Raw genomic sequence first — 22,901 nt, 5'->3', positions numbered from 1 at the left:
TTGTCTTTTGTAACCGGAGTCTCCCCCAACTAAGAACCTATGAGGGCTAAAGAAAATCCCCTACAAATAAAACGGGCAGAAATGACAAGCTGCGATGAAAGGCCACAAGAATGCTCACACCCGAATCTAAAAAGCCCTTTGCGTGGGCCGCAGCCAAGCATACTCCGGCCAAGAAATTTCTGTGGCTCTAACCTCCTTTGAAAACTGGAGAACCAAGGCCAGGTGGCAGAGGGAGGTGACTGACTCCACCCGGCCCGGCGGCGGCTGCGCACACGCAGGCCACCCAGAGTGGAGGTGGGAACCGGCGGTCCGCCCCTTCCTCGTTGAAAGGGGCCCCTTTCCCTTTTCCTGGTCCCGCGGTCCGACCTCGTGTGCGACCCTTAAAGCTTAGGCCCCGCCGCGACGGCACCCGGCCTGACTTGCGAGGGAACAAACTGTGCCCTGAGCAGGCCAGGAAGCCCGCCCCGGGGCGGATGGCCCTCAGTCTCCTAGTCGGAGCGCATTGAGCGCAGGGCGGCGCTGTCCTCACCCGTGCGTAACGAGCCGGACGGAGGGCGTTTACCGGCGGAGGAAACCGACACGTGATGCGCGCCTGCTGAGTGCCAGCTCCTCCAGCTCCGCCAAGTGGGTGGGATCCCCTACTTTGAAGAGGAGGAAGCGGTTCAGGCCTCCCTGTGTGCATTTTGCAAAAGCCTCTGCCCTTCCGTCTCGAATCCCTTGGCACCGATCACACTTCCTTCGCCTGGAAACCTGGAGCCTTCTCTCGCGAGACATCCTCCGCCCTGTAGAAGGCCATTTCGGTTCTTCGTGCGCGGTAGAGGCCCCACTTGCGGGATTCCAAGGCCTGCCTAATCGGGTGCGGGTGTCTGGCTGTGGATTCGCCGCCATCCCGCTGGACGCCTGGAGGCTCGAACCCCGCCGCTCCCAGATCCCAGGCTTTGCTCCCACCCCGGCTTCCGCCCACGGTGCTGCACTTCCTCGGACCTGGGCTGTCGGGAGAGCTGGAGGTGAGCGCTCTCGGGAGAACCCAGCCAATTTAAAGAGTCCCGCTGAGAAGACTTGGCAGAGGAAACTTTAACTGCGGGTACCCCCTGAGTTTCTGGTGCACCCGGTGTATCAGAGCTTGTGTTGTGCATCAGGACTGGAAAATTGGCGAGGAGTTACTTACGCTCTAATGACTCATATTTTATTGAACTTTTGTCATCAGCCAGGATTTGTTCTAAGTACTTTATTGTCACTAACCCATATATTTGTATCTTCATATATTTGTATCTTCACGGCCAAACCGAGGTGGTTACTTTTATATCCACTGTGCAGATGAGGAAACTAAACTGGCTTAGAGAAGTGAAGGAGTTCACACCTGCGGGCAGGAGTAGACCACCCGCTTCTTGGTGTCCACACCTCTTTTCTTCAGGACTGAAGAGGCAGTCACTGGAGCTCTGCCTGGGGTGCCTGCACTTATGGAGACCCCCATTCCTCCCTCCCCTCGGTTCCCACCCACTATCCGCCTCAGACTACCACATGATCTCATCCTACCCTTTACACCACAAGACCCCCAGGACTCCCAGGCGATGCTCTGCTTTAACTCAGGAAATTTTAATCTGGCATTTGGTAATTGAGGTGAGCAAGGATGGAAAAAGAATGTTGATGACCCCTTAGGCTGCAGAGTGAAAAGCTTACGCAGAAGTAGAACACGCTAAAGCAGCAATACATTAAAGTCATATAAATATGGCAAGTGCAGTCCCTGGCACATACTAGGTCCTTAACAGATTTTTCTTGTTGAAGTCATTGCACATATGGTTACAACTAAGGGACACAGGAAGTGATGAGTGCATAAACCTAAAGGAAGGGAATAAGAGAAAGGGAACTCCCATGACTCCAACTCCTTTCTGATGCTTGGTGTTGTGGAAATGCCTTGAGCAGGCCTGTGAATTTTGTCTGTTTGCAGATGTTCACACTTCCTCAAAAGGACTTCAGTGCTCCCACCACCTGTCTGGGCCCCACCTGCATGCAGGACCTGGGCAGTAGCCATGGGGATGATCTGGAAGGAGAATGCTCCAGAAAACTGGACCAGAAGCTGCCAGAGCTCCCTGGAGTGGGTGATCCTGCCATGCTCTCCTCTGATACCTCCTACCTGTCCTCTAGAGGAAGAATGATTAAATGGTTCTGGGATTCTGCTGAGGAGGGCTACAGGACCTACCACATGGATGAGTATGATGAGAACAAGAACCCCAGTGTGAGTTAAGGTCCCCTCCCACTGGCACCCAAGAGGGAACTGCAGGGTGGGGTACCCTACCTTGACCAATAAGGCAGCATCCAGCCTGCTCTTGTGAGGTTGGAGTTATGGTCCTCTGACCTCCAAGAGGGCTTCTGATGTAGTTTAGAGAGGCTCCAGTGTACTGCCTGGATCAGGAAATGGTCCATTTGGAATATAGGGGACCTTGATTTGTGAGGGAGGAATTCAAGAGCCACACAATATTCTTCTATGGATTCTGACCCATGACCTGTCAACTGTCCAGCTTTAGAACTAGGGCAGAACTAAGGTTCAGGTCGCAACTGTTTTACTTATAGGTTGTTTATTGCTGAGCTAGTTACTTCACTTCCTTGAATCTTAAATTATCTCTAAAATGAAATAATGACACCAGGCATGGTGGTTCACGCCTGTAATCCCAGCACTTTGGGAAGCTGAGGCAGAGGGAACACTTGAGGCCAGGAGTTTGAGACCAGCCTGGGCAACATAGCAAGACCCCATCACCACAAAAAAATAAAAATAAAAAAATTAGCAGGGTGTGGTGGTGTGCACCTGTGGTCCCAGCTACTGGGGAGGCTGAGGTGGAAGGATTGCTTGAACCTGGAGGTCAACGCTATAGTGAGCCAAGATCACGCCGCTGCGTTCTAGCCTGGGCAACGGAGTGAGACCCTGTCTCAAAATAACAACAAACAAACAAAAATAAAATAAAATGGGATAATAATACCTAATGTGTAGAAGAGTCAAGATTAAATGAGAGCAAGTATATGAAGTTTTTAGCACAGTGCTACTCAATAAATGATAGCTGCTATTATTAATATTTTCTGTCCCCAATATAAGCTATTCTCATAATGCCTTCAGAAGTCAGAAAGTTGTTACAGTAACCCTTTAATAATCCTTATTTGTTGAGCATCTACCATATAGATGTGAACAGAAACAAAGTTCTTATCCTCATAGAGCTCATATGCTAGTTAGGGAGACAGACAGTGAATGGACAGAGAAAAAATATATATACTATGTGGTGGTAAATACTATAGAGAAACATAAACCAGGAAGACAGAGACAGAAAGACAGGAAGACAGAAACATAAAGAAGACAGAGAATGATGGGTGGGCTGGGGATGTTGCTATTAAGTAGAAGGAGGTCACAGAAGGCTATTTTAATAAGGTGAACATTTGAGCAGAAACCTGGAAAAAGAGAGGGATTGTATTAGTTATCTATTGTTGCATAACAAATGACCTCAAATCTAGCAAGTTAAAATAACAGTGCATAATTTCTGGGGTTCAGGAATCCTGGTGGATGCCTCAGGCTCAAGATCTTTTTTTTTTTTTTTTTTTTTTTTTTGTGACGGAGTGTTGCTGTGTCACCCAGGTTGGAGTGCAGTGGCACAATCTCGGTTCACCACAACCTCTGTCTCCCGGGTTCAAGTGATTCTGCCTCAGCCTCCTGAGTAGCTGGGATTACAGGCATGTGCCACTGTGCCCGGCTAATTTTTGTATTTTTAGTAGAGATGGGGTTTTGCCATGTTGGCCAGGCTGGTCACGAACTCCTGACCTCAGGTGATCCGCCTGCCTCAACCTGCCAAAGTGCTGGGTTTACAGGCATGAGCTACTGTGCCTGACCAAGCCACCGTGCCTAGCCACAAGATCTTTTGTGAAGGTGCCATAAAGCTGGGGCTGTGGTCTCATCTGAAAGGTTGACTTGGAGCCAGGGGATTGGGTGGGAGGCTCTACTTCCAGTGACACTCTCATGCTTATTGGCAGGCTTCAGTTCTTCTCCATGTGGGCTTCTTCACAGAATTGCCTCATGACATGGTAACTGGATTCTCTCAGGGCAAGTGATTCAAGAGAGAATGTGAGGTCATGGGTACCCAAGATGGAAGCCTTAGACTCTTTATAACCTGACTTCAGAAGTGACATCCCACCCCATCTGCCTATTCTGTTCATTAGAAGCACATTGCTAGGCCCAGCCCACACTCAAGGGGTGTGAATGCCAGGAGGCTGGGACCTTAGAGGCTGCCTGCCACAGGGAGTGAGCCATGCAGTTATCTAGGGAAGAGCATTCCCAGTAGAGGGAAGAGCCAGTGCAAAGGCTCCAGGCTTGGATCATGCTTGACGAGTTCAAGGGACAGCAGAGGGGCCACTGGAGCTGGAATAAAGCCAAAACCAAGATGGGCAGGTGATGAGGTCAGAAAGGTGATGGGGTGGTGGAGGTCATAGATCCTGTAGGGCCAGAGGACCTGGTGAGCCTTCTGATTTTGGACAAAGTGGAATAAGAGGTATTCAAAGGAGGAGCAATGTGATCTGATTTGGGGTTTGGAAAGATGACTTGGACTGCTGTATGGAGATTTGACTTGGCAGGTAAGAGAACGCACAGAGAGAGGAGGGAAGCTGTTGTAATAATATAGACAAGAAATGATGGTGGGTCATACCAGGGTCCCAGCAGTGGAGGGTGAGACATGGTTGGACTGTGCATGTGTTTTAAAGTTAAAGCTGCCAGGATGTGTGAATAGATTGACTCTGTTTGGAGGAGCTTCCCAGCTTGCTTCCCAGGGCATGAAGGAGCATTGCCTTTCATTTTGTCATAGTCTGAGCTCATTCAGGTTTTACTTTTTCATCTTCCTTCCTTCACTTCCCCTGCAGTAACTCAGGGGTCAGCAGTTAGCTGTGCATGAGGCCTGCACCGAGTCTCCCTGGGGACTCTGTAAGGGAGAGCTCGGGTTATGCCTGTCAGCCTCTCCTATGACAATAAATGCCTATGGAGTGGGGATCAAGGTATTGTATAATGTTGCAGGGTCTCCTGGGGGAGTATTTGCACTGGCAAAGGAACTTCTTCTTGATCTACACCCACCTTTGCTTCTGTTCCTGCCAGACTGCCAATATACCCTCTCTATTCTTTCATTCTGTAAATGTGTATTGAGTCCCACTAAGCCCCTCCAGAGACATGGCGGTGTCTTCAGCACACATCTGTCCTTCAGGGAGCTTACCCTCAGTATGGGAGATATGGTGTGTATGTCAATCCCTGTGACCTGAGGTGGAAACTGACCAGTGCTCTAAAGGGGACAGATCAAGAGCTGTGGGATGCAGAAGAAAAGATCCCTTCCAGGTGGCATTATAGGGGGGACTTCCTGGAGGACATGGCATTTGGACAGAGCTTTAGAAATGGGAAGATGGAATCAGGCAGCTGGTCAGAAGGCACATCTTGAGCAAAAGCAAGGAGGGGTGGTTGAAAGGGTGGGGTTGTAGAGAGCTCCCATTTTGTTTTGCTGCCTCCATGGGCTCCTGGGGCCTTTCACTGGCACCCACCTGCCATGCTAACCCTGCCTCTGTGCCTCTCATCTCCAGGGCATCATCAACTTGGGTGTCAGTGAGAACAAACTCTGCTTTGACCTACTGTCCTGGCGGGTAAGTCCTAGGGCACCTCTGGGGGGCATCACCAGCTCCGAGGAGCTGTCTTCCCTGGGATGCTTTCCCAACAGGAGCCTGCTGCTTGGCTCAGTGGCCCTGGCCTGGGAATCAGGAGACCCAGGTTCCAGGCCTACCTTGGGACAGTTTTCTGTGTGATCTTAAGTGAGTTACTTTCCCCCTCTAGTCCTATTTTTTCATCTTTGCAGACTCTTATTTCACACAGTCCCTCCTGCTGTGTTGGGTCCCCTGATCTCAGAGGGAAACACTCAGTGCTTTGTGGTGTAGATATTTAGCAAGTAGCTCTTCAGGGGGACAAAAATAAACCCCTGATGTGTAGCTTTGCCAATTTCCATAGTGTAAATACTCCCACCATGGCCAATTTCAACCTCCTCTTGTGATATCACTGCAGGTAGAGTTGGAAGAGAGGTGCACGGGCACATTTATGTAGTATTTTCACCATATAGACACGTAGACAGAACTGACCTCAAAAGCATAGATAGTAAAAGGTACTAGCAAATCAGGAAGCGATGATGTTTGAGTGCTTATCACCTGTTTGTAAGATAATTTATTTCATTGTCCGTTTATATTAATTTGCTTTTTAAAAGTGGCTGATTTACCACAGCTTGAAACATTTCTGAAATTTTATAATCCGATTTCTTGAGCTGGGGTGAGCCATCTTAGCAACCACTGACAATGTCTAATAAATGTGTCTCCCAAGGTGGCAGTGGCAGAGTTTGGGTTTGTAGAGACAGCAATGCTTAACCCAAAGGAACATATTTCCAAAGGTGACAAATCTCAACCCCAAGGGGAAGGGCTTATAGGGAATATATTTTATTTATTTATTTATTTGAGATGGAGTCTCACTCTGTTGCCCAGGCAGGAGTGTAGTGGCATCATCTCAGCTCACTACAACCCCCTCCTCCCGGATTCAAGCAATTCTCCTGCCACAGCCTCCTAAGTAGCTGGGATTACAGGCACATACCACCATGCTCGGCTAATTTTTGTGTTTTTAGTAGAGACAGGGTTTCATCATTTTGGCCAGGCTGGTCTCGAACTCCTGACCTCGTGATTCGCCTGCCTCAGCCTCCCAAAGTGCTGGGATTACAGGTGTGAGCCACTGTGCCTGGCCAGGGAATAGATTTTAAAGGCCTGTTTTACCTAAAGCCAGCTTCTCCTTCTCAGGCAGCTAAGCACTGAAATAAAAGGTGAGCCACATATAGCAATTTAAATTTTCTATTAAAAAAATAAAAAAGATGCCAGGTAAAAATTAATTTTAATAATATATTTTATTTAGCCCAATATATTCAAAATATGACCATTTCAGCATGTCATCAGTATAAAAATTATTAATGGGCCGGGCGTGGTGGCTCAAGCCTGTAATCCCAGCACTTTGGGAGGCCAAGACGGGCAGATCACAAGGTCAGGAGATCGAGACCATCCTGGCTAACCCGGTGAAACCCCGTCTCTACTAAAAAATACAAAAAACTAGCTGGGTGAGGTGGCGGGCGCCTGTAGTCCCAGCTACTCGGGAGGCTGAGGCAGGAGAATGGCGTAAACCCAGGAGGCGGAGCTTGCAGTGAGCTGAGATCCGGCCACTGCACTCCAGCCTGGACGACAGAGTGAGACTCCGTCTCAAAAAAAAAAAAAAAATTATTAATGATATATTTTACATACTTTTTTCCTACCAACTTTTCAAAATCCAGTGTGTCTTAATTCAGTTGAACCACATTTCAAATGCTCATTTGCCACATGTGGCCAGTGGCTACCATATTGGACATTGTGGCTCTAAGGGAGGAAGGGAGAGAGGGCGAAGGCTGGACCCAGTTATGTAGAAGTGGCTGATTCCTTTTCTTCCTTTTGGCCTCAGTGCGCAAGGCCCCTGCATTGGCCCTTCTTTGACAAAGTGCCTACAAGAGTAGGAGTTTCTAACCTAGCACCTGGTCAGGGAGTGGGTGGTCTAGAAACTGCTACGTTTTCCAAAGTGTGAGGTCAAGCTGAGCTTACAGGAAGACAGTGGCCTAAGTCCCTGTAGAAGTTGGAGCCAAGATTGAGGTTCTAGCTCTCAGTGTCTTCTGTCACCCCATGGGGTTGCTGATCAGTGTGATCTCCCGTTACTGCTTCTGCAAACCCACCCCTCCAATTTTTTTAGGTGGCAGTGTTGTATAAAGAGTGCCAGACTAGGAGTCAAAAATTTGGGGTTTTTGTCTCAGCTCTGCCACTCGCCAGCTCTGTGACCTTGGCTGAGTGACCTCATTTTTTTGGACCTCAGTTTCCTTACCTGGAACATAGGTATGAGAAAGCTGTCACTGTCTGCCCCTCTCACGGTTTCTCTGATGAGCAGAACAAGCATTCAGCTTTACCTGCCCTGTGCTGTGGATGCAGGTAGCAGTGCCGGCCCTCAGCCCTGCTCTTCCCTGTCTGTCCCCAGCTGAGTCAGAGCGACATACAGAGAGTGGAGCCGTCCCTGCTGCAGTACGCTGACTGGAGGGGACATCTGTTGTAAGTAGTTGCCATAGGGTGAGTTTGGCCCCCTGGGGATGTGTGGCAATGTCTGGAGACATTTTTGGTTGTTATAACTGGGAAGTCAGGTGCCCCTGGCATTTGGTGTGTAGAGGTCAGGGTTGCTGCTAAATTTCCTACAATGCACAGGACAGCCGCCACCACGAAGAATGAGCCGGCCCCGAACATCAGTAGTGGGAGGCTGAGAAAGCCTGCAGTAGGCTGAGGGCCTAGTTCCGGATACCTGGTGACCTGGGGTCTCTTGCCAGTACCACCTCAGCACAGGGGCTCTCTAGTCTGGTTTCTGGGAACCTGGCTCTGTAGCATGGGGAGGGCCTTCAGGCGAGGAGTCTTTGTCCCTGCTTTGTTGGTAGCTTTAGAGAAGCCATAATTGCTGTTGGGGTAGCTGGCTGGGGCCTTTTCCTAATGCTAAAAGGGGAGGTGGTAAGTAACACTAATAGTAGCTTGTGCTTGTTGAACACTTGCTTGGGGACACTGTTCTAAGGGCTCAGCGGCTGAGCAGGACCTGATCCCAAGGCTGATTGCAAAGCATGTGTTCTTCTAGTGTAGTCATTGGGGTGGTGGACCCTGGAGTCAGACCACTGGGCTTGTGTGGACTTTGCCTCTTACCAGCAAGTGACTTAATTCCTTTAAATCTCAGTTTTTGTTTCTTTGCGCAATGGGAATAATAATAATAATGATAGTAGTAGCCACATCATAGGATTATTATGAAGAGTAAGTAAAAATTTTCTAAATAACATTTGTATAAGGTAAATGCTCAAAAAATATGAGCAACAATAATAGTGCTAATAGTTATTGTAGTAATAATGTTTATTAGTATAATTAGCTAGATCTCCATAGAGAGTGTTACTTTTGATAATCCCTGAAATCACCTGATTAGGTGCGGTGGGGTGTCCACTGCAATGCATGTGGGTAGTGGGGAGGAGAAGGTGGGTGCTAAGGAGTGGAGACAGATGCACCCACACCCCCATCGTGGGAAATTAGGGAAGAGTGATGGCAGCTGTCTGAGGATTCACCAGAGGAGCTTTGGGATATACCGTGGGTTGGGGACCATCTGGCAAGCACTGCCTGTTTGTCTTATCTTCAGCCTCCGGGAGGAAGTGGCCAAGTTCCTGTCTTTCTACTGCAAGAGCCCAGCGCCACTCAGACCAGAGAATGTGAGTAGCCCCCTCCACTGCTCCTTCCTGTTCTCCTGCCTCCCCTCTCCATCTCTTTCTTTTCTCCTTTCTTTTCTTTTCTTTCTTTCTCTCTCTTTCTTTCTTTTTTTTTTTTTCCAAACAGATCTTGTTCAGTCACCCAGACTGAAATGTAGTGGTGCAATCTTGGCTCACTGCAACCTCTGCCTCTTGTGTTTAAGTGATTCTCCTGCCTCATCCTCCCGAGTAGCTGGGATTACAGGCGTGCACCACCTCATCTGGCTAATTTTTGTATTTTTAGTAGAGATGGGGTTTTACCATGTTGGTCAGACTAGTCTCAAACTACAGACCTCAAGTAATCTGCCCACCTCAGCCTCCCAAAGTACTGGGATTACAGGTGTGAGCCACTAAGCCTGGCCTCCATTCCCCACCTTTTGGCTGGCCTGAGAGTAAGCTGGGGTTGAGATCTGCCCTTCACATAGTTTTGATTTGTTTCAAAGTAGAATTAGGAATACCTTCTCCCTCCTCGATGTTTAGAGTTTGGGTACAATTTCCACCCCATGTTGTTCTGTGGGCCTTCTGCCTCCACACCCTCAGGCAAGACCCTCTTAGTGACCAGCCCTCTCTTCCTGGCTCAGATAATCTGGAGCAGGGTCCACACGGATGAGCTTGGCTGTTAGTCTAGTGGCTTTGTTGTGACAGAGCCCCAGGTGGCACCAAGGCAGGGCCTGGCGTTCCCTCTGTGCTTTCCTGGGAGGCTGCGTGTCCCCGCCCACTCCTGGAACTGGTTTATCTTCATGCCTTGGATATGTCACCCTTAGGTGGTTGTCCTGAATGGTGGTGCCTCGCTCTTCTCTGCTCTGGCCACGGTGCTGTGTGAGGCTGGGGGTAAGTGATCTCTGTGGCCTGCCCTGCACTGACAGCCCCATTGTGCCTACAGGGACCCCCATTGCCTGGCCTCAAGGGCTGCAATAGTATGCTTTCAGGCACACTAGAATATACTAGACTGCAGGGGGTGTGAATAAGTGGCTTGACAAAGCACCCGGGGGTCAGCAGTTCCAGGGGAAGTTAGTGTGATGTTAGGGTCCTGGGCTTTCTCTTTGCCATGACCTTGGCTGCTTCATGCTCATAAGGTGGCTGTTGCATCATCACATGACAGTGTGTCTTAGAGCAGGAAGAATGGGATGTGGTCGTGCCGTGCCTGTCTCTTTTTTATCAGGAGATGGGGATAGGGATGCTGTTTCCCAGAAGAGGCCCCCTTCTATCTTCCTGACCAGAATTGACTCATAAACCTGTCTCCAAAATGGTCCCTGGCAAAGGGGACTAAGAAAACCAGGGTTGCTTGAAACCGGATGTGGTTTGTCCCCCAGGGCTAGGGGAAGGCCAACCTTCCTTAAACATGTTGTTGGTCATACCTGAAAAAACTGGTGCTGTCTTAGCACGGAAGGATATTGGAATGGCTGTTGAGTGGGCAGCCAGCCAGCAGTGCCTGCTGCAAGAGCCGATTGTTTTAAGAATCAGTTATGGTCAGGGGTTATTGGTTGCAAGGAAAAGAGACCCATTCATGGTAGCTTAATTAATAATGAGATTATTAGTAACATTTATTGACCCCTTACTATGTTCCAGGGTCTGGCCTAAGGCTTTATGCAGAGCATTTCATTTAATCCTCACAATACTTCAATGAGGTTGGTTCTATGATGATCTCCATTTTACAGATGAGAAGACTAAGGCACAGGAGGTTAACTTGTCAAAGTCACACAAAGAGAGGTAGTAACCAGGATTTGAACCATCAAAGAGAGATTCATTGTAAGGATATGATAGGCAATTTCCTGCCCATTCCAGAACAATCAAGAACAGGAACCTTCTAAGCTTCAGTTTCCCCATCTATAAAGTTAGGATATAATAAATAGTACCTACTTCGGAGACTGTCAGGAGCAAATGAGATAAAATAGAAGCAAATGTTCAGTGCATTTCCCATCACATCATTAAGTGCTTAGCAAATGTTAACTGTTAATAATTAGAAAGGGGGCTGTATTAGTCTGTTCTTATGCTGCTAATAAAGACATACCCAAGACTGGGTAATTTATAAAGGAAAGAGGTTTAATGGATTCACAGTTCCACATGGCTGGGGAGGCCTCACAATCATGGTGGAAGGCGAATGAGGAGCAAAGTCACATCTTACATGGCGGCAGGCAAGAGAGGTTGTGTAGGGGAACTCCCCTCTATAAAACCATCAGATCTTGTGGGACTGACTTCCCTATCACTAGAACAGCACAGGAAAGACCTGCCCCCATGATTCAATTACTTCCCTCCAAGTCCCTCCCGTGACACATGGAAATTATGGGAGCTATAATTCAAGATGAGATTTGGGTGGGGACACAGCCAAACCATATTGGGCTGATCTCAGTGGATCCAAGCTTTCCAAAGTGTTTTGGGAGTTGAGAGTGCAAGCATGCCCCAAATGGTCCCCAAGGAAGTTAAAGGCTTGGAGAGGGAGTGGGGACAGTGGACAGAGGGGCTGGGGTGTTCTGGCCAGAAAGTGACAGGCCCTCACCCACTCCTGCCCCCCAGAGGCTTTCCTGATCCCCACCCCTTACTATGGCGCCATCACACAGCACGTGTGTCTCTACGGCAACGTCCGACTGGCCTATGTCTACTTGGACAGTGAGGTAAGAGTCTTGGCTTCCCAGGTGGAACCTGGGCGTGCCTGTGGTCAAGAGTTTCCTGAGTCTGAATTTGAGGGTCGTCCATGCTGAGGGCTCTGGGGTTGTGATGAGTAGGGAATGGAGCCTTCTGTTGCCACATGGCTGCCTGTGCCTGGGATCCCCAGTGGTTCCAAAGTTCCAGTCTCTGAGATCCCTGGGGTTGATGTAGAAGCCAAGAGCCAGACCCAGAAACAGTGAGGTGGGAACAGAGCAGGGCAGACCTAAGCATAGCACCCGAGAGTGATGAGGGGGTCCCTGAAGTGATGGGGTGGGGGTGGATGGCAGTAAGGGGGGGGCCTACCTGCTTTTCCAGAGACTCTTCTGAGGAGGCTGGGGTTTACAGGGGAGGAGAGACCTGAGAGTTCATGTGTGTTTTGGGGGGCAGTGGTCACTGAATGTGGCTGGTGGCTCTGATGGGTCTTTTTCCAGGTCACTGGGCTAGACACACGCCCCTTCCAGCTCACAGTGGAGAAGCTGGAGACGGCCCTGCGAGAAGCTCACTCTGAGGTCTGGGGATCAAATCAAACCCAAGGCTGGGAGTGGGTGGGTCTGAGCAGGGCCTGGACCCCTCTTCTTGTGGCTGATCTCCTCCCAGGAGTAGGGTTGGTACTCAGTGATGAGGACAGACAGGTAGGGTGGTAGCACAGAATTATTCTGGGAGTCAGGCAGAACCCTGCCCAGGGAGGGTCTTCCCTTTCAAAACAGACTCTTAGACCTCAGTTCACAGAGAATCAACCAGGGAACGTCACTAAGGATACCCCCATCGCTGATCCGTCTGCTTCTGGTTCAGTGAGTCAAGTGTGGAGTGTAGGAGACTATGGCTTAACGAATCTCCCTGGTCATTTGAGGGGGCAATCTTGCTCACTTTGAGGGGACCTGAGGACTCCCAAAGAAGAGCAGAGACCAGTATTCCAGTGATTCCTTTCCCGCCTACTTTTCAAAAATCTACTTAATTTTTTTACTTCGGTCATGAAAGCTATACATACTCACTGTAGGAATTTTGAAACTGCAAAAGACCCACCCAAAATTCTACCAGCAAAGGTAACCTACTGGCATGTGGACACATTTCTCTCTGGTCCTTGTCCTCTGCCTTTATCTGATGCTGCAAATGTAATTCTGTGTCCCGCTTGTTTGCTTCATGTTGTGTTATGAACATGTCCCCCTCAAATCTCCCTGGGAGCCTTCCAGTGACCAGCCCCCTTTGACTGTGTGGCTCTGGCCTTGGGGAAGAGCTGAGGGTCGCCTACCCTAATGGATGGTTTCAGGGTGTGAAGGTCAAAGGCCTCATCCTCATCAACCCCCAGAACCCTCTGGGTGACATCTACTCCCCGGAAGAGCTGCAGGAGTACCTGGTATTTGCCAAGAGGTGAGGTACCCCACACTGGCCCCGACACAGTGTCTGGGCAGCCTGGGGTTCCAATGTGGGTTTGGTGCAGGTTTTTCTACTCTCTTCACCCCACTGTGGGCTGCTACTCGCTTTGGCCCTTCCTTGGCAGTAGAGTGGGGAAGCAGGGATTTGTGGGATGCCATTCCTCTTTCTCTTTGGCTCGTTATAACAATAGCTATCAATTATCGCACACTCTAGGGGCCAGGCACCATGCTAAGCACTTTATGTGCCTCATACAATCCTCACAACAAACCGGTCAGGTACTGATGCTGTTATCACGCCCAGCTCACTGAGCCTTAGTGTGGTCAAGTGAGGGGTGGAGGCAGACTTGAACCTGGGTCTCTCTGACTCGAGCTCTTGTGCATGTCCCTGCCCCTCCATGGAGGTGCCCGAGGGCTCCCTTTCTCCCCTACAGTGCTTCAAAAGCTCCTCTGTCACCTGCTCTATGTGTATGGCTTTCTGTTGGAAAAAATAGGTCAAAGAAAGGTGTTTTGGAAAAAGCAAGTTTGGTAACCCGGGGCTAGACCCTGGCCCCTCTGGTTTTCTGATGTATTGCCTCCCCACCCTGCGGGACGCATTTGCCCTACACACTAAGTCTCTCCTCCCCACCCCCTGCCTCACCCCAGGCACAAGCTGCATGTGATTGTGGATGAGGTCTACATGCTGTCCGTGTTTGAGGAGTCAGTTGGGTACCGCAGTGTCCTAAGCCTGGAAAGGTGAGGCTCCCCGACTCAGCTAACTCCCTCAGCCCCTATTATCCCACGGAGCCCCGACCACTTTCTGGCTCAGCCCATGGGGCATGGCCTGCCCAGAGCAATTCCATTTCCACCCAGCTGATCCCACTGGTCCTCAGATCTCCTAATGAGAAGCAGGGAGGGTTGGGCTAGATTAGTGATTTTCAAGTTATTCTGTGGAATTTCTGAGAACTCCAAGAAGCGGCCTCAGGATTCCTTAAGTTAGGGCTGAGTGGTTGGGAAAATGGCCTGTTTGCTGTTTCCTTTACCTCCAGAGTCACTCCAGTTTTATTCTTTCATTCATTCATTTACTCACTCATTCATTCACTCAGCACCTCTGGAGTCCCTTGCATGTGCCAAACATCTCTGGATATTTACATTTTGGGGTTTTTCATTAGGTTCACTGTAAGCAAAGCATTTGTGGCCAAAATACCTTTGGGACCACTTGGAGCAGATCATCCTCAAGGCACAGTGGCCCATGCCTGTAATCCCAGCACTTTGGGAGGCCAAGGTGGGAGGATTGCATGAGCCCAGGAGTTTGAGACCATCCTGGGCAACGTAGAGAGACTCTGTTTCTATGGGAAGAAAAAGAAAGTGGGGATCAGGTCATGTGTGCCGTCTGTGAATCTGACCTTCAGGGATTCTAACAGTTCCTGCTGTTTGTCCAGAAGCTTCAGCCCTGCCAAGTCCTTTCCATTAGCCTTCTCTTCTCATCTTCACAAAGCCTTGAGGAGTGAATGGAGCATGGATTGTGAATCCCATCTATTGTTTGGATTAGGAAAGTGAGGCACAGACAAAAAGTGATTGTCCATGATACTTGGTTAGTCATTAACAAAAAAAAATTGAGCATCGATTTCATGGCAGGTGCTGTGCTAAGTGCTGGAGATACAACAGTGAACAGGAAAGACATAGGCCCTTCCTATGTGGAACTTTAATTTCTAGCCAGAAAAAAACATTTTAGCAGCTAAATGCACATCCAGCCATTGGATTATGGCCATGATGAATGCTAAAAGGGAGAGTCCAGGGAGCTGTGAGAGGATCTGTTTAGGGTACCTGACTGGCTTCGTCCCAGGGGGAGTGATTAGGGAAAGTCTCTTTGATGAGTGACATTTGAGTGAGGCTGTAGATCAGGGGCCAGCAAACTTCTCCTGCAAAGGCCAGATGGTGAATATTTTAGGCTTTCTAGGCCATATGCTCTCTCACTCAACTTTGCCACAGACACTGTGTAAATGAATGAGCATGGCTGTGTTCCGATAAAACTTTATTTACAAAAAACAGGCAGCAGGCTAGGTTTGGCCCACGGGCAGTCATTTGCTGACCCCTGCTCTAAAGGATGCATGGGAATGGGTGGTTCAAAGAGATGAAACCAGGGCTTGTCCCGGATCCAAAACTAGATTCAACCACCCATCTCTTCATTTGTTCAACCAAACACATGTGGGTTCCCATAGTTCTGTGTTGCCTCTGTTCCCACGCTGTGCTCTCTACAGGCTGCCTGACCCCCAGAGGACCCACGTGATGTGGGCAACCAGCAAGGTGAGTTCCTGGCTGGCCTTGGTGTCAGGAGGGTGGGAGGGCAGCGAGGTGGGTGGAAGCAGCTTCCTCCATGGAGGGCTGGCCACCACCTAGGGTGCTTCTTCCTGCAGGACTTTGGGATGTCTGGGGTCCGCTTTGGCACACTGTACACAGAAAACCAGGACGTGGCCACTGCCGTGGCTTCCCTCTGCCGCTACCACGGCCTCAGTGGCTTGGTCCAGTACCAGATGGCACAGCTGCTGCGGGACCGTGGTGACTGCTTGGGCCTGGTGACCTGAAAATGGGAGGAGGGTTGGAGGCATCCTGGGAACAGCCAGGAATCATAGATGCTTCTTGTATGAGAAGAATTTAGGGTAGGGTTAGAGAGTACCAGCTCTGGACCCAGACTGGGTCCATACCCTATTTGGTCACTTTCTGGCCATGCGGCACTTTGCTTCACCTCTTTATCTGTATGAGCCTCAGTTTCCTCATCTGTAAAGCAGGGATCATAATGGTATCTGTCCTGTAACAGGTTAGTGTGATTTGTAATTCAATTAGAATAGTGCCTGGAATATAATAGGCACTTGATTAATGTGAACTCATTATGATTAGCTGAGAGCACTTAAAAAACAGAGCAGGGTCGAGCATGGTGGCTCATGCCTGTAATTTCAGCACTTTGGGAGGCTGAGGTGGGAGGATCACTTGAGCCTGTGAGGTCGAGGCTACAGTGAGCCTTCGTCATGCCACTGTACTCCAGCTCGGGTTACAGAGTAAGACCATGTCTTTAACAACAACAACAACAACAACAACAAAAACAGAGCAGAAGCTTGTAAGGAAAATCGTTGTAATGGAAGTATCTCTCTTCCTGTGAATCTGTTCTATTCCTGGATTCAAATAGTGAGTTTAAATAGGAAAGGTTACCTGTCAATGCCACCATTTACTGAGCCTAGCAAATGCACCTGCTGTATCATCTCATTCTCTTTAGAATCCTAGGAAGCAAGAGTTCCTATATTTTCCTTATTATTTTACAGATGAGGAAAATGAGGACCAGATACTACCCCACTCACTATAGTAGCTAAAAGTTTTAAAAATAGTGACAACATTAAGTGTTGACAAAGATAAGGAGCAGCTGGAAGTCTCATACATTGCTGGTAGGAGTGTAAGTAGTTCAGCCACTTTGGAAAAGAATTCAGCAGTTTCTTATAAAGTTAAACATACACTTGCCAAGTGATTCAGCAATCCTACTCCTAGATATTGACCTTGATGGTCACACAAAAACCTCTGCTTTATTCATCATCACCCATAACTGCTGCTTTATTCATAATCACCCATAACTGGAAACAACCCAAATGTCCTTCCACAGATGTGTGGATGCAAAAACCGTGGCCCATCCACTCAATGGAACACTACTCTGCAATAAAATCCATGGCAACATGGGATAGTTTCAAAGGAATCGTGCTGAGTGAAAGCAGCTAGCCTTAAAAGATTACATGCTATATAATTCCAATTCAATGACATTCTGGAAAAGGCAAAACTGTAGTGATGGAGAACAGATCTGTGCTTGCAGGGAAGGGGCCAGTGTGACTGTAAACAGCATCAGGGTGTTCTTTAGGATGGTGGAACTGTTCAGCATCCTGACTATGGTGGTGGTTACATAAACATATACGTATATTAGAATTCTTAGAACTGTATGGCAACAACAAAAAGTACAAACAATGAGGATCAGAGAGGTGAAGTTGCCTAAGGACCCACCCTTGCCATTGGCCACAATGGGATCTGAACCTTGGTTGGTGGGACTACAAAGGATCACTCTGGAACTTTAGAACTAGATAAACCTTGGGTTTGATTCTTTATCCTGGGGGACTTTGTGCTCTGGACTCCTGAGGGAGTGTGGGATGCGGAGCTGTCAGGGCTGAGTATCTAGGTTTAAGGTGCTTTACATTGAACGCTGAATTTCCATCCCTTCTTGACCTCCCCTTCATAATCCTCCCCACCACAGCAGCTAGCTAGAGGAGGGACTCAATAGCATCCTGGCAGCTTATGGCCTTTTTCTTTACAGCATTTAGACTAGCGGGACCAAGTAGAGGGTTGATGGGAGATTGATCTTCTGGCCTCTCTTTCACCCAAACAGACTGGATCAACCAGGTGTACCTGCCGGAAAACCATGCCCGGCTCAAGGCTGCCCACACCTACGTCTCGGAAGAGCTCAGGGCGTTGGGGATCCCCTTCTTGAGTCGTGGGGCCGGCTTCTTCATCTGGGTTGACTTGAGAAAGGTAATGCCGGTGGAGGTGCAGACTGGGAGGGAGTTTCAGGCCTCTAGCAGGTGAGGGGCAGTTGGTGAGGGGTCTCAGCTATGTCCTGAGCCCCTTCCACCCTCTCAGTACCTGCCCAAGGGCACCTTTGAGGAGGAAATGCTGCTCTGGCGCCGCTTTTTGGACAACAAGGTGCTGCTGTCCTTCGGCAAGGCCTTCGAGTGTAAAGAGCCTGGTTGGTTTCGCTTTGTCTTCTCAGACCAGGCCCACCGGCTTTGCCTGGGTAAGCAGCCTGCCTTCCCAACCCAGTCTTAACTGCAGCCTTCACTCTGGCCTCTGCTTGTTTGTCCCCACCCACCTGGCCATCAGTGCCAACTGGCCCCTCACTTCCCCTTCCCAGGGATGCAGAGGGTCCGGCAGGTGCTTGCAGGCAAATCCCAAGTGGCTGAAGACCCCCCTCCCTCTCAGAGCCAGGAGCCAAGTGACCAACGCAGGTGAGCTGGTCATTGCCTCGTGGCCAGAGGGCCCAGCAGCCACTGTGGACCTGGGGTGTTCCGGGGCTGCAGAAGACCGACTGTGGATGTGCCATTTGCCAGGAAGGTGTCTAACTTGGCTTTGTGCCTAAAGAACTGTTTCTTGCCTTTTGCTGTAGCTGTGAGAAACTCCTTAAGCTATAGTTCAGCCTGGGCCCTCCCTCTCTCCTATTAAACAAAACTGGGAGAGTCCAGATGTCTCCATTGTGAGTTATTTAGAATAGAGGAGTCGTGACTGCTTCTAACCAGAGCCTCAGCCCTCCTGAGGATGGGAAAAGAAAACAAACAACCTGTACCTTCTTTCTGATATCACCATTATTCCTCTTTCTTTGTTGCCATGGAAACGAGTCAAAGGAACAGCACATACAGGAGAGTGTGCAGAAAAATAAAAAAAAAGTGATAACTTCCAAACTCCGAGGAGAATGGAATGAATGTTGTTTGTTCAGATTGTTCTCCCCACATTTAGGACAGTTGAGCTCACAGCACACCGGGATCCTGGGACCGTCTTCTGCTTGGGACGAGGTGAACAGGACTCTATGGTGGAAGTCAGGAGAGGCATGTTTATGGGAGCTGAAGTGGTCCCTCAATTTCCAGGAAACTCCTTCTCCCTCTTCCTTTGAAAGAGCTGCCTTCACTGATGTCCCCAAAGCAGAGTGACCTAGTGTTGGTCGTTGGGGGAAGATTTGGTGCTGCAACCCTGAATTGAGGCTGCTATGAGGCCAAGCTAACCAAGGCTGGCTTTTCTACTGTAAGGAGCAGATAAGGGCCACCTACCCCATTTTCAGGGGTGCCTTAATTCAGAGGCTAAATGAGCTTCTAGATCTGACCATAAAGCTGTGCCCTGAGGAGCCTTCCCATGTGCTGACACTCCTGCTTGGAAGCCAATGCTTTCCTTCTTTCCTTTTTTTTTTTTTTTTTTTTTTTTTAGATGGAGTCTCACTTTTTTGCCCAGGCTGGAGTGCAGTGGCACAATCTCGGCTCACTGCAACCTCCACCTCCCAGGTTCAAGCGATTCTCCTGCCTCTGCCTCCTGAGTAGCTGGGATTACAGGTACCTGCCACCATGCCCGGCTGATATTTATATTTTTAGTAGAGATGAGATGAGATTTTACCATGTTGGCCAGGCTGGTCTTGAACTCCTGACCTCAGGTGATCTACCCACCTTGGCCTCCTGAAGTGTTGGAATTACAGGCGTGAGCCACCATGCCTGGCCTCAGACTTCTTTTTGAGATCACTTTTCTTTTGCCTGGAGTATAGCACTTCAGTGTCCTTTGATGAGGGTCTGCTGGTGATAAACCCTCAGTTTTTGCTCATCTGTATTTTGCTCTATTTTATTTTATTTTATTTGAGACAGAGTCTCACTCTGTTGCCCAAGCTACAGTGCAATGGTGCGATCTTTGTTCACTGCAATCTCTGCCTCGCGTGTTCAAGTGATTCTCATGCCTCAGCCTCCCAAGTAGCTGGAATTACAGGCATGCACTACCATGCCTAGCTAATTTGTAATTTTAGTAGAGACAGGTTTTCACTACGTTGGCCAGGCTGGTCTTGAACTCCCAACCTCAGGTGATCCACCCACATTGGCCTCCCAAAGTGCTGGGATTACAGGCATGAGCCACCACTCCTGGCTTGCTCTATTGTTGAGAGAATTTCACTGAGTATAGGATTCCAGGTTAATAGTTATTTTCTGACTTGCTGTCAGTCTGTGGCTTCTTCAAAGGTGATCTGTTTCCTCTGTCTCAATGCCTTTGAAACATACTCTCATCACTGATGTTATACAGTGTTACTATTATATATCTTGATGGTTTCTTTTTACTCATCTTATTTTGGGTATTGGGATTCTTGCATCTGTGGATTCTTTCAGCAGCTCTGGAAAGTTCTCATCAAATATTTCTTCTGCCTCATTCTGCCTCTTCTCTCCTTCTGGAATTCCTATTAAATGTATGATATAGATCAACTTGCTCTGTCTTCATGTCTTCTAATCTCTTTTTCATGTTTTCTTTCTCATCTTTCTGTGCTACATTCAGGGTAATTTGTTTTGGTCTATTTTTCCATTTAATAATTCTTTAGCTGAGTCTAATCTACTTTAATCTATTTGAGTTTTAAATTTAAGCAAATATATTTTTATTAGTAGAAGTTCTAAAAGTTATTCTTTATACCTCAAGCTCGTTTATTCATTTCAATAAGCATAATGATAATAATAATAAGTTTATTTTTTGAGACAGAGTCTCACTCTGTTGCCCAGGCTGGACTGCTGGAGTGCAGTGGCATGATCTCAGCACAATGCAACCTCTGCCTCCCAGGTTCAAGTGATTATTCTGCCTCAGCCTCCAATGTAGGTAGGATTACAGGTGTGCACCACTATGCCTGGCTAATTTTTGGCATTTTTAGTAGAGATGGGGTTTTGCCATGTTGGCCAGGTTGATCTCGAACTCCTGGCCTCAAGTGGTCCGCCTGCCTCAGCCTCCCAAAGTGCTGGGATTACAGGCGGGAACCACCATACCTGGTCAATTACTTTTATATATCTCTATGCATCTTTCTATGTATGTATGTATGTATGTATGTATGTACGTACGTATGTATTTCCAGTATTCCAGTGTCTGAAATCTTGGCTGGTTTGTTTCTGGTATTCTGTCTGATGCCTTGATTCTTTGTGGGTTTAGTGATTTTTTGGTGAGCTGTTCATTTTTGGGGGAAATTTATTTGTTGGAATTCTTTGAAGTCTTAGATGAAGACAGATTCCTCAAGAGAGTTTTTGTATTTATTTCTACCAGGCAACTAGAGGCAATGGCAGTCTTCAAACTAAATGTTTAGGTTTTTTTTTTTTTTTTCCATCAGCTGCTGTGAATTTGGTCTGGAAATCTAGTCTGGCAAGAGCCAGTTTTGGTTACAACTTCTCAGGTTAACTTCCCTCCTTTAACACCAAGCTTTGAGACAGCTTTCCTTGCAGTCTTTTGAAGAGGGAGGAAAGGATGTGATTCTGGTTTAGCCTCATTCTGTGGAGTTCGCTTTTTGGAGTCCTGGCTTTATTGGAGAAGAGTTACCTATTAGATTTCTCGTCTTTGGTCAGCCTCCAGGAGATTGGGAAAATAGAAGCTCAAGATCATTTTTTTCGCAGATGCCTCAAGATGTATCATAGTTGTCACTCAGTCCCATGCCTGATCATTCCTTTGTTTTGTTCCAGCTAATGCATGTGCTTGTGAAAACTGTGTGTGTGTGTGTTTTTTCTTTTTTTCTTTTTTTGAGATGGAGTTTTGCTCTTGCTGTTCAGGCTGGAGTGCAATGGTGCGATCCTGGCTTACTGCAACCTCCGTCTCCTGGGTTCAAGTGAGTCTCCAGCCTCAGCCTCCCAAGTAGTTGGGACTACAGGCGCCCACCACCACATCCGGCTAATTTTTTTTTTTTTTTTTTTTTTTGTATTTTTGGTAGAGATGAGGTTTCACCATGTTGGCCAGGCTGGTAATGTACTGACCTTAGATGATCCTCCTGCCTTGGCTTACCAAAGTGCTGGGATTACAGGCGTGAGCCACCATGCCTGGCCTGAACATTGTGTTTTTAACTCAACATTGTTACTAGTTTTCAGTGTATGTGGTAGGGAGAGGGGGTCTTCCTTACTGTAAATGACATGTGGGCTTTCCGTTTGCACTCTCATTTGATCCTGACTTCATCACAAGGCAGATGTTGCTGTCCTGGTTATATTTTTAAGTAGAATTTCCATGGTGTATAGCTTTTCACTATTAGGAATAATGCTGCTGTGAACATTCTTGAATATGACTTTTTGGAACATGTGTATACACATTTCCTTTTGATATGTACCTGCTAGATAATGGGATAAGCTTGGCTTTAGTAAATACTGCCCATTTCCTAATATGATTCTACCGATGTATAGAAGTGTATAAAAATTCTGTTAGCTCCTCATCCTTGCCAACTTTTAGGTATTATCAGGTAAAAAAGGTATGTAGCAGTATCTCATTGTAGGCTGGGCATGGTGGCTCATGCCAGCACTTTGGGAGACCAAGATGGGTGGATCACCTGAGGTCAGGAGCTCAAGACCAGCCTGGCCAACATGGTGAAACCCTGTCTCTATTAAAAATACAAAAATTAGCTGGGTGTGGTGGCAGGCACTTGTAATCCCAGGTCCTCAGGAGGCTGAAGCAAGAGAATCACTTGAACCCAGGAGGCGGAGGTTGTAGTGAACCGGGATTGCGCCACTGCACTCCAGCCTGGGTGACATAGTGAGACTGTCTGAAAAAAAGAAAAAGAAGCATCTCTTTGTAGTTTGCATTTTCTCTTCTGGTAAAAAAAAAACCATATAACATTTATCATTTTAACCATTTTTAAGTGTACACTTCAGTAATGTTAAGTACATTCCCAGTATGGTTAAACAGATCTCCAGGAGTTTTTCGTCCTGCAAAACTGAATCTCTATACCAGTTAAACCACTCTTCCTGCTCTCTTCCTCTCAGCTCTT

General features: G+C 48.0%; 1 protein-coding gene across 3 annotated transcripts; it reads left to right on the top strand.

The window, feature by feature from the left end:
* Positions 1 to 922: 922 nt before the first annotated feature.
* ACCS (1-aminocyclopropane-1-carboxylate synthase homolog (inactive)) lies at positions 923 to 18,849 on the top strand. 3 transcript variants are annotated; one of them, XM_017858119.1, is made up of 15 exons: positions 923 to 1,007; positions 1,949 to 2,236; positions 5,593 to 5,652; positions 8,084 to 8,154; positions 9,263 to 9,332; positions 10,133 to 10,199; positions 11,883 to 11,980; positions 12,446 to 12,523; positions 13,282 to 13,382; positions 14,030 to 14,119; positions 15,625 to 15,670; positions 15,781 to 15,922; positions 17,781 to 17,923; positions 18,032 to 18,185; positions 18,303 to 18,849. In XM_017858119.1, exons 2-15 carry the CDS (start codon positions 1,949 to 1,951, stop codon positions 18,398 to 18,400), a joined length of 1,506 nt encoding a protein of 501 aa, XP_017713608.1. In that variant the 5' UTR covers positions 923 to 1,007; the 3' UTR covers positions 18,401 to 18,849. The 3 variants fall into 3 exon arrangements, 2 of the variants coding, with proteins under 2 accessions (XP_017713608.1, XP_017713607.1); XM_017858118.1 differs by lacking the exon at positions 923 to 1,007 and adding an exon at positions 1,029 to 1,620; XR_001882588.1 differs by lacking the exons at positions 923 to 1,007; positions 15,781 to 15,922 and adding an exon at positions 1,026 to 1,620 and having other exon boundaries at positions 18,303 to 18,846.
* Positions 18,850 to 22,901: the final 4,052 nt, after the last annotated feature.

This window comes from Rhinopithecus bieti, unplaced genomic scaffold, assembly GCF_001698545.2.
Source record: "Rhinopithecus bieti isolate Rb0 unplaced genomic scaffold, ASM169854v2 scaffold_46101, whole genome shotgun sequence".
Classification (NCBI taxonomy): Eukaryota; Metazoa; Chordata; class Mammalia; order Primates; family Cercopithecidae; genus Rhinopithecus; species Rhinopithecus bieti.
This window is presented reverse-complemented; position numbering and strand designations above follow the sequence as displayed.